Source organism: Sarcophilus harrisii, chromosome 3 (assembly GCF_902635505.1).
Source record: "Sarcophilus harrisii chromosome 3, mSarHar1.11, whole genome shotgun sequence".
NCBI lineage: Eukaryota > Metazoa > Chordata > Mammalia > Dasyuromorphia > Dasyuridae > Sarcophilus > Sarcophilus harrisii.
In genome coordinates this window covers 535,345,495-535,357,571 of record NC_045428.1, presented here as the reverse complement: position 1 = coordinate 535,357,571, position 12,077 = coordinate 535,345,495, and the positions used below count along the sequence as shown (strand labels likewise).

At 32.5% G+C, this 12,077-nt stretch overlaps 1 protein-coding gene across 1 annotated transcript; it reads right to left on the bottom strand.

Annotated features, from left to right (window-relative positions):
• Positions 1-6,980: 6,980 nt before the first annotated feature.
• Positions 6,981-7,928, bottom strand: LOC100932517 (olfactory receptor 52B2). Its single transcript, XM_003764856.1, has one exon. It carries the CDS (start codon positions 7,926-7,928, stop codon positions 6,981-6,983), a length of 948 nt encoding a protein of 315 aa, XP_003764904.1.
• Positions 7,929-12,077: the final 4,149 nt, after the last annotated feature.

The window sequence follows — 12,077 nt, the reverse complement described above, 5'->3', positions numbered from 1 at the left end:
TTAGAACATTTTTGCAAATGACTAGTAATAGATTTAATTTCCTTTTCTGAAAATTTTCTATTCATATCCTTTGACTATTTATCAATTGGAGAATGACTTATAGTTTTATAAGTTTGATATTCATGCATTTCTAACTTTTATTATGAGAGGCAGTATTGAATATTGAAGCCAGCCTTGAAAAGAAAGATATAGGTTAAGGTACTACCCTTGGACAATTACTGGTCATGTGACTTGTGACTGGTTATCTAAGTTCTTGGTTCTCTAGACCATAACCATTCAAACTTTTTCCACTTAAAACTTGTTCCCATCAGAGAAAATTTTATGCAACCTTGGATATTTAGGTATATTAAAAAGTTATACAAAAATCAAATATTTGCTGACAATAACTCATAATTTTGTGACCCCAACATTCAATTTTAAAGTCTTTAATGGGGTTTCATATCACACTTTGAGAAGCCAGGCTGTAGATCTTAAAAATATCAAACCCAAATAAAAAAGAACTCCAAAACTCTACAAATAGGCTGCATATTGATTTTGAAAACTATATATTACAGAAATAGTTAATGCTTCCTTTTCAGATCATAATGCAATAAAAATTTTATTCAGTAAAGGTAGACTAAAAACCAATTGAACATTAAATAATCTAATTCTAAAGAATAAGTGGGTGAAACAACAAATCACAGAAGCAATCCATAATTCCATCCAAGAGAATTTTAATAATGAGACAACATACCAAAACCTATGGAATTCAGTCAAAGAATCCTTAAGGGACATTTTATATCTCTAAATAGCTACATGAATAAAATAGAAAAAGAGCATGAATTTTACACACAACTTAAAAAGCTAGAAAAATAAAAAATAATAATTAAATACTACATTAGAAATTCTGAAACTCAAAGGAGAGATTAATAAAAAAGAAACTAAGAAAATTATTGAAATAATAAATAAAATTGAGTTAGTTTAATGGGGAAAAATAATAAAATAGATACATCTTTGGTTAATTTGATCAGAAAAAGGAAAGGAAAAAAAAATCACCAGCATTGAAAATGAAAAGGGTAAACTTACCCAATAAAAAAGAAATTAAAATAATAATTGTACTGCAACAAGTCTGACAATCTAACTGAAATGGATGAATATTTACAAAAATAGAAATTGCCCAGGTCAACAGAAGAGGAAATAAATTATTTAAATAGTGCCATTGTAGACCTGAACAAGCCATTAATGAACTACCTAAAAAAAACTCAAGGTCAGTTAGATTAATATGTGAATTCCACCAAACGTTTAAAGAGCATTTAATTACAATACTATGTAAATTATTTTGAAAACTAGGTAAAGAATAAATACTACCAAATTCCTTTTATGACACAAATATAGCACTAATACCTAAACTAGAAAGAGGCACAATAGAAAAAGAAAATTACAGACCAAGCTCCCTAATGAATATTGATGCAAAAAATTTAAATAAAATATTAGCAAAGAGATTGCAGCATCTAATCAGCAGGATAATACACAATATCCAAATGAGATTTTTACCAGGAATGCAGGGTGGTTCAATATCAAGAAAATTATTACCATAATTGACCATCTCAATAAAAAAATCAACAGAAATCCTATGATAATCTCAATACAAGCAGAAAAAAAGTTTTTGATAAATACAGCATCCATTCCTATTAAAAATACCACACAGCATAGGGATGAAGGGAGATTTCCTTAAAATAATAAGCAATATCTATCTAAATATCTATCTAAAACCCATATTTGTAATGGAAAGTAGCTGGATGCATTCCCAGTACGATCAGAGGTTAAACAAGGATGCCCGTTATCACCACTATTATTCAACATTGTACTATAAATGTTGGATTTAACAATAAGAAAATAAAAAGAAATTAAAAGAATTAGAATAGGTAATGAGGAAATAAAACTATCACTCTTTACAGATAATATGATGATATACTTAGAGAAGCCTAGAAAATTATTCAAAAACTTACTGGAAACAAGTCTCAGCTTTAGCAAAGTTGCAGGATATAAAATAAACCTTCACAAATCATCAATATTTCTACATATTACTGACAAAGCCAATCAGCAAGCAATAGAAAAATAAATTCCATTTAAAATTACTATAAAAAAATAAAATATTTGGGGGTCTACCTACCAAGACAAACCTAAGAATTATATGAATACAATTATAAAACACTTCTCACACAGATAAAGTCAAATCTAAACAATTGGAAAAATGCCATTCGTTCATGTCTAGGCCTGAACTAATATAATAAAAATGGCAATTCTGCCTAAAATGCTCTACTTGTTCAGTGCCATACAAATCAAACTGCCAAAATATTATTTTTAGAACAAGGAAAATAATGACAAAATCCATCTGGAAAAAACAAAAGATCAAGAATATCAAAGCAATTAATGAAAAAAATATAAAAGATGGTGGCTTAGTAGTACCAGGCCTAAAACTATATTATAAAACATCAGTCATCAAAACCATTTGGTACTGGTTGAAATAGAGTGGTGGATCAGTGGAATGTAATATATACACACACCACAATAATCGAGGCTTAAAGCAATCTAATATTTTATAAATCCCAAACTCCAGCTTCTGGAATAAGAACTCACTATTTGACAAAAAATGTTTGGAAAACTGGAAAATAATGTAAAGTACTGAAGCCACAAATTGAAAAGCACAGAAATTTTTTTGGCCAGATCCTACCTATATGGACTGTGAAAGATTTTTATCTGAAACATCAAGCTTTTAGCCTCAGCTAAAGAGATCTCATCAGAGAGATGCTGACTGGAGATAAATGGGAGTAATGTTCAAATTAATTAGTCCAAAATTTAAAGCCCTCTACATTCTGCCTCCCAATTTTCTTTTCAGTTTTATCACATAAAATTTCTTTTAATGCACTCTGTCCTTCCAGCATATTTGACTTTAATTGTGTTTAGACAAATCTAAGTTTCTTGGATTTCCATCTATGTTCATAGAGAAGCTCAAATTCTTGAGATTCACTAAGGCATCTTTAGTTTTATCTGGTTTAGTTCTAGCTCTGCTCTGAGGGCTTTTTTCTGCAAACATTTCTCTGAATTCCTCCAGATGAAAGCATTTTCTCACTCTGCAAATTTTTGCTGTAAAATATTGCCGATCAGCAATTGCTGATCAGCAAAAAATTGCTGATATTATTATTTTTAAATGCAATCAAGAAAACTACCAATTCCAAAGCACATAGTTAGGAAATAGGGTCTTTTTTCTTGTTATGTTCTGATCACAACTTTCTATATCCAGAAAGAGGACTATAGGGATGGAATTTGGATCACAACACAGTATTTTCACCTTTGTGATTGCTTTTGCTGTTTTCTTGTTTTTTCTTTTTCTTTTTGATATTGTTTTTCTTATGCAGCATGATAAATGTGGAAATATATTTAGAAGAATTGTACATGTTTAACTTATATTGGATTACTTGCTGTCTAGGGGAACACAAGGTTTTGCAAGGGTGACTGCTGAAAAGTGTATTTGCATTTATTTTGAAAATAAAAAGCTATTATTAAAAATTTTTAAATAAAATAAAACCTGCCCTTACCAAGCAAAAAAAAAGTCCTGATAGTTATAATCTTATGGCCTTGGGCAAATAAATTGGGCAGCTATTTGAACTTTCTGGCTTTGGTTGCTTGTGTGTAAAGTAAACGTGATTTATTGGGATAATCTTTCATGATCCTTCCAATTCTAAGTGCGATGATCTAAATCTGAGAATCCAATATCTAGAAAAGATCTCAGAAATCATAGCATAAAGAAACATGACTGAAAAATTTAGGCATTCTACTTAATAGAATTGGCACAGAGTGCAGACTGAACTACATTTTATTCAGATATCTCCAAGATCAGTTTGTATGTTTTGTTTGATTACATGTTATGGGAGTTTTCTTTCTTTTTTTTAAACAGAATTATTATTTTATTGCCATTAATCATTTGAATATTAATTCAATGTTCATGCAAGCAAACAGTTGATGCAAAATGTATTTTAAAATAAGTTTTTATTTAGATTATCTATTTTTGCATCACCATAATATTCCATATTTTCATTCTTCACAGGTCCCATGGAGCTTTCATGTAAAGAATATTATTTTTTTAGAGTGGGGGAAATTTTGTTTTTCTTTCTCAACAGAGGTGGAGGCATACAGAAAGGAAAAATAAAATATTTTTACTCCCTGGGAAAAATGAATTTAAAAATCATTGTTATTGGTGAAAAATATATAATTATTCCAAACTTCAATAAAAGGGAGAAAAGCAGTATCTTCAGATTAGTAAGTTTGGTTGCAATTCCTGATAAAATTCTATACTGAATTATTAAAAAGATAATTTGTGAGGATTTGGAAGGATATATGATGATGTATATGTACACATATATGTAGATGTATACACAAAATAAATTTAATAGTGAACTGTGCAAAATCTTTGACTCTACTATATCTCTCTCAGACCTCTATTCCCAAAGAAATAAGAGGAAAAGGATTTATATGTGCAAAAATATTTATAGCAGCACTTTTTGTGGTAGCCAAGAATTGGAAAATAGGAGGCTTTCATTATGTTGGGAAATGACTAAACAAACTGTGATATATAAATATAAATATAATTGAATATTATTGATTCCTGATAAATTATGAAGTGGAACGTTTCAAAGACAATTGGGAAGAACTCTATGAACAAATATATTAAGCGAACAGAATTAGTAGAATAATTTATACAGTGAAAATAACATAGAGGAAAAATAACTGAAGGATTTTACATATGATTGATACAATGACAAAACAGACATCCAAAAGAATGAAGATGAAATATACCTCAGCTTAATGAGTTTAATATTTGGAATAAGATATACATTTTTGAATATAGATAATATGACAACTTACTTCTAAGTATTGTATAGATATGCATTGAGGTATTTGATTTTTGTTTTTAATTTGCTTAGTGGCAGCAGTCATAGGAAGCACAGATTAATTGCAAAGCATAAGATGAAATAATTTCAGGGGAGAAACTACCTACTAAAAGGAATCACAAAGGCTTCATGTAGAAGATGACATTGGAACAAAACTTTAAAGAAATTGAGATAATTGAGGGACATGTCATAGATAACATATTATTATATTTTGGTGAAATACATGGAATATCTCATTTTTTCCTTTATAAAACAAAAAACCTATGAGCTAGATGAGCTGTAGTATTAGGTTAAATCATAACTGTTTTAATTAATGAACCCAAAGCTTTGTCAAGATCTATGTTCCTTTCTCTTCAGAGATGAGGAGTTATGAGTGTATAATACTACATATATTTAGTCACATTTGATGTCTTAGATTTGCTGAACTGCCTTTTTTCTTCTTTAAAAAAATCTTTATTATAATACATAAAATATCTCACTGATAGGGAAGATGACATATATATTTTTGAACATGAAGAAGATATTAAAAAAAAAAGATTTTTTTTTAAAAAGAAGAAGGTGGTATATTCTTAAAGGTTTTCAATACAGGCTGTATGACCACTTTCAGAGAGAGTGTGGATTCTTCATCAGATTCAGTGTCCTTACCATGGTACAATTTAAATAGAGAAGGAAGATGTTCGCCTTCCCGGCCAGTGTTGTGGGAGGTATTAACAATTTTTCAAGAAGAGAATGTAGGCATAGTTACAATGTGATATTAGTAGTCATCATCATCATCATGATCATAATCATTACAATAACCTGACAATAATAACAATAATAAACTATCCCATAAAGAGAGTGTTTTGTAGTTTTAAATTTAATTTAATGTAGTTTTTGGATTCATTTCCTCCTTATCTGATTTTTACACAAAGCTCATGACTTAAGCAGATATTTTTACTGAAGAGAAATTTGTCTCAGAGATCCAATTGCTTATCCAACATTATACAGCATTAAAAAATTCAATCCTTTATTTAGTGTCTGCAATGAATGTTTTTGGATCATTATCCGTGAATGACTTTGCTATTATCAGTAATACAATGATCCACAACTTCTCTGAAGGACATAGGATAAAAAATCATGTCCATATCCAGAGAAAGAACTGATTGATTGTGCCTGAATACAGATTGAAACATACTCTCTCCCTTGTTTTCATTTTTTCTGGGGGGAGGGAGATTTATATATTTTTTCACAATGTGATTTTATAAAAATGTTTGTGTTATTTCTCATGTGCTTTCTTAATGGGGGTGGGGGTAAAGGAGAGAATCTGAAACTCAAAGTTTTATAAACGAATGTAAAAAAATGTTTTCAATGTAACTGGGAAAAATTTTAAAAGCTAAACAAAAAATTGCAATGATCAAAAAACACTGCACTAAGGCAGTGATGAAATGTCCAGCTGTGGATAATATAGCATCCTTCCCCTCATGAAAATTATCTTCTAATAAGTGATATGATACAAACATAAAGTTATCATACAAAATAATACAGAATTCCATTAATTTTATCCCCCAAAATACTATAATAAATAAAAGGAGTGGAAAGGCCAAAGTTTTTACCAAGAGGTGAGATCAGGAAGAGACTTCCTAAAAGAGGTTGTACTTGAATTAGATTTTAAAGGATACGTAGTCATGGGAATGGCAAAGGGAAGACATTCCAAGACATTAAAGACATAAGGAGTAGCATAAACAAAGGCAAGAAACCACTGGGTGCATCTGAAGACAAAGAGTAGCTCATTTTTGCTAGAATGCTATACATATTTCCAAAAGGATTATTTTCTTCATTGTGGATATAAGATTCATTTAAATAATGAATTATCTGAATATTTGCTTTAAGAAGTCAATTACATGCAACTGTATAGGGTAACAGTACTATGAAAAAAACAGCCTGAATTTTGGTTTCATTGTATTCCTAACAGAAGTTTGTCCCAAGGTAAGAAGAAAAATCATCTTGTTTATCTCCCTACCATTACTGAAGACAGGAGCAAATCTCTACCCACCAAGATTATAGTCTCTTTCAACATTTCCCCTTTGGTGAGAACAAAAGGGCCACTCTCTCTCTGATCTGTTTGGTTTTGACCCCATAAATAACTGGGTTCATCATGGGGGGAACAAGCACATAAAGATTAGCCAGTAGGATATGGACATGTCTAGGGATTTTCCGGCCAAAGCGTTGAGCAATGACAGTGAAAATCCCTGGCAGGTAGAACATGAGGATGACGCAGACATGTGACCCACAAGTGCTCAGTGCCTTGAGCCGAGCATCCCGAGAAGGTAACCTGAATACTGCCCGTAGGATGAGGATATAGGAGATAACAATCACCACCATGTCAAGCATGACACTGAGCAAGGGCACAGAGATTCCATACCAAATATTAATGGTGATATCTGCACAGGCCAGCTTGGCCAGCCCCATGTGTTCACAGAATGTGTGGGCAATGATGTTGGTACGGCAGAAGGGCAGGCGCTTCAGCAGAAAGATAATGGGGAAGACTGTAGCAAAGCTCCTGAACACTACAATGCCTCCAATTTTTCCAATGACACTGTGGTAGAGGATGGTGGTATATTGTAGCGGGTAGCAGATGGCCACATAGCGGTCGAAGGCCATTGCCAAAAGGATCCCTGACTCCACCACAAAGGCAAAATGCATGAAGAAGAGCTGAGTGACACAACCCCCAAAGGAGATGTTTGTATCATCCATCCAGAAGATGGCCAGAGCTTTGGGCACAGTAGAAGTTGATAGGATCAGGTCCCAGAATGCTAGCATGGACAGGAAGAGGTACATAGGCTCATGGAGACTGCGTTCAAGAGCTACCACAAAAATCAGGAGGAGATTTCCTGAGGCAGCAACCAGGTACATCAGGCAGAAGGGGATAGAGATCCACAGATGCATATGCTTCAGGCCAGGGATGCCGATCAGCACAAACATGTCATAGTTGATAGTGGAGAAGTTGGGAGCAGACATATCCTGAAAATGGCCAGTCTCATCCACTTACCTTCTTGTCTGCCCTGCAGCCAAGGCAATGAGGAGTCACACAGCTAGAAAGAAGAATCATCCAAAAAGTAATTCATCAACATTTCTCAAGTCTTTTCTATGTATCCAACCCTATTCTTTTTTGCAATCACAATTTACCAGAATCCCAGTCACCATGACCCACCTTTATTAATGGATTTTTCTTCTAAACACTATATAGATACAAAATTACCCATAGGATTTAAAATTAGAAAACTTATAGAGATTTGCTCATACCCCATCTTTCTATTTTCATGTGAGGAAGCTGAGACACATAAAAGTTAAGTCATTTGCCCAAGAAAAAGGTAATAGAACAGAGCCAAGTTCCCTCATTACAAAAGGAGGGCTCTTTTCACTAAAATACAATGTAAAATAAAACAAAACAAGACAAACACAAAAACAAATGCAAAATTGAGTAGCTGTTACTTGTACAAAAGCACACAGGTCATTAAAAATTAAATATAGGACTTCCTTTGTTTCATTTAGGTTGTATAGTCAATGGATAGAAAATTGAGCTTGTAGTAAGAAAAATCTGACTTCAGATCTGACTTCACTTATTAATTGTGTGATTCTGGACAAGTTTCTTCATCCATAAAATGAGGATAAGAGTAAGGCTTACTTTCCAGTATTGTTGTGTGAGGATCACATTATATAATATTTATAAAGAATTTAGCACAGTTCCAGGCACATGTTAGATGATTAATTAATGCTTGTTTCCTTCCTTCATAAATCCTTATACTTAATGAATACACAATATTGTTGTATTTTTAATGCATCTTGGTTATTCCAAATATTTTTCTACATAAAAGGGTTACAACTTGTCAGGCCTGTAAATTGTTGAATATAGTCTTAAACCTCGTTATGTCACGATTATTCTATACTTTCTTTTTAACAAAGTTTGTTGTTATATATTTTGCCATAACAATATGGGAAAAGTATAACTAGATAGTAATTAATCTGAAAAGATACACTAGGGTTTTAGTTGACCTTAAAGTCATTCTAAGTCAAGAATTAAAATTGCCACAAAGAAAGTTAATGAAATCTTAGTTTGCATTAAGACAGACAAAGTGTTCAGAACTAAACTCTCCTCAGATAAAAATATTGTTTGTAGCTCTGGACACCACATTTTAGGAAGAACATTGATAAACCAAACAGTACCCAAGGGAGAAAAATACAAAATAGTAAAGGACTGTGACTTAATGCCACATGATGATCTGTTGACGAAAGTGGGGATATTGAAAATTCAGTGGAAACACGAAGTCTTCAAGCAAAGAATGAATCACATATCAGCTATGATCTAGGGAAAATTATAGGCATTTCTTGAAATAAATTCTGAGATTCTATAATTATGTGGAAAAAAAACAGTTAATATAGCAAAATTAGGAGATAACATTTGTTTAATCTTATCAGGTTAAACTTGATATCTGATACCTGAGAAAAATTTAAAGAATGAGTGTAGCTCCCACAAGGTTATTTTACATTTATAAATTAACAAGATTTGAATGCTATGAGAAAGCATGGATGCTTTGCATTCTACCCTGTTAAAGGGAGTGATGTGGGAGGATCATCACAGATTCGAAGAATTTCAAATTTGAAAGTAATTTCAGAAAACATCTAGACTAGCACACACCTGAGCAGGAATCTTTCTATACTGTACTCCAGGTAATTCTCCCACCGATGCCTGGACAGTTTCAGTGCAAAGGCAGAAAAAAGATTAGGGAAATGTATTAACTCTCTATAGAAATCACTGATCTTTGGGGTGTTTCAAAATAAACAATTTTTTTATTTTTTATTGAGCAAAAAAAATCACCCAAAAATCAACATCTTTTCTCTTCCCCCTATCTTTTTCCTGCAGTTTATGTCTATCTACTGCTACTAGTTCTGTTCTCTGTCATCAAGAAAACCAAAAAAAAAAAATAGTATGGTTTAATGGAAACCATTTGGATTTACCATCAGAGAACGTAGGTTCAAAAAGACTTAATACATGTCTGATATCAAACAAGTCATTTGTTTTTTCAGGGCCTCCTTACCTCATCTCTAAGGTGCTGCTACTGAGTTAAATGATTTAAATGAATCTCTCCCAGCTCCTAGATTAGGGAGGCATTTTGTCATGTTTCACATAAATCAGTGACCTTGGAAAGATAACAAATTTTTGCTGCTTGTTAGCCAAGTATCCTTGTATGAGTCCCTTATTAGCTCTCAGCCTTTGTCATCAATTGTAAAATGAAAACAACAATAGCACCAACTTTGTAGAGCCATTGTAGTGATTGAATGAGAACAAGCAAGTAAATAAAAACTTTGCTTTTTTATTGTGAACTTAAAAGCATTTACTACAATAGTTTTTTTGTTTTGTTTTGTTTTTGCATCTCCCCTTTTATATGATGAGTTCATTGAGTGTACTTTTTGGCACTTTTTTTTTCTCCTTGATTATTGCTCAGTACCTGGTACAGAGAAGGTACTTAGTAATTGTTTATTGACTATTGAGAGCAAATTGTAAATTATAATATAAATGAGAGCTGTGATTTTTGAAACAACTGAGTTTAGAAAGATGATGTTTTGGAAATTATAAATTAATATTTATTAATAACGATTAGCTATCATCTGATTTTAATTGGCATTCAACCACTTAATTATTTCACTTATAGCATGAAAGATAAGTAAACAAAACATTAAATTAGGACAATATGTCTGGCAAATAACATTTGTGCAAGTTATGTTTCTTAGGGAGCATAATTCAATACTTAATAGTACAGAAAAAGTGAGTCACAAGAAATGAAAAATAACAAATTAATTGTTCTAAAACATGGTCATCCCAGGGGATTTTCAGCTTAAAGAGAGGGTAATGAGAAGGATATAACTGCTATCTGGAAGTATTTGAAAGGCTATATTGTATAAAAACTATATTTTTCTGCTTGATCCTTGAGGACAGAAGCAGAGAAATGGTATTAACTCATGTTCATTTAGCACTTTGGCTTCTCCACAAATGTTCTCTGATATCTCATTATCTCAGAGGTTCTAAAACATCAATTGACTCAAGTTGTATGATTCCAACAGATCAGAGAGGTTTTGAGTATGGGCCTGGTGACATGCCATATATTAGTCTTGAGGTCATCAAACCAAATTTGGTGACTATCCTACTCAAATCGGGAGATAAAGTTTTAAAGGCATAGAAACTCCTAAGGACCATCTAACGCATTTTAGAAAAGTAGGAATCAGAGGGGAAATCAAACAAATTAGCAAAGATTAAGGTTTAAGATTAACCAAGTTTTCTTCCTTCCTTCCTCCCTCCCTCCCTTCCTCCCTTCCTCCCTTCCTTCCTTTCTTCCTTTTTTCTTTTTCTTCCTTCCTTCCTTCCTTCCTTCCTTCCTTCCTTCCTTCCTCCTTCCCTCCCTCCTTTCCTTCTTTCCTTCCTTCTTTCCTTCCTTCCTTCCTTCTTTCTTTTTCTTCCTTCTTTCCTTCCTTCCTTCCTTCTTTCTTTTTCTTTCTTCCTTCCTTCCTTCCTTCTTTCTTTCCTTCCTTCCTTCCTTCTTTCTTTTTCTTTCTTTGTTCCTTCCTTCCTTTCTTTCTTTCTTTTTCATCACCTTGTAAGAAATATAGTACAAAATGCTCAGATTGTGAATCAAAGAATTGAAACATGTAATAAATAAGCATCTTGTTCAGAGTGATACAATTTGTAATTATTAGAATTCAGACTCAATTTCAGGCCTTCCAACTGTAAGAACAGACCTCTTTCCTCTCTGCCATGCTGCTTCTAAAGGTGCAGATGTTGCAAAGAAGAGAATTTTTTGGTTAATGTGAGGGAAATATTCCTAAAAATGAATAAGATCCAAATATGAAAATGAACTGCCCAAGCAAATATCTCCTCCTCAGAAGTCTTTAGGAATAGTTGACCATGGTAATGAATGTTCAGGAATGGGATGTTATCTGGATTTCTTTTCAGCTCTGAGAATTGGTGATACTATGATTGTTAGGAGTTCTATTTCAAAATAAAACTTGTATCACATACTCCATTGGCAATGTGGCTTCAAGGCTACAAATTATGCCTCAGAAATAGGAAGACCTAGATTCAGGTGCCATAATTCATTCTGTGACCCTGAACAA

What these genes read in the sequence shown, in the direction of transcription:
- LOC100932517 (XM_003764856.1), bottom strand. Translation starts at nt 7,928, where the DNA reads ATGTCTGCTCCCAACTTCTCCACTATCAACTATGACATGTTTGTGCTG.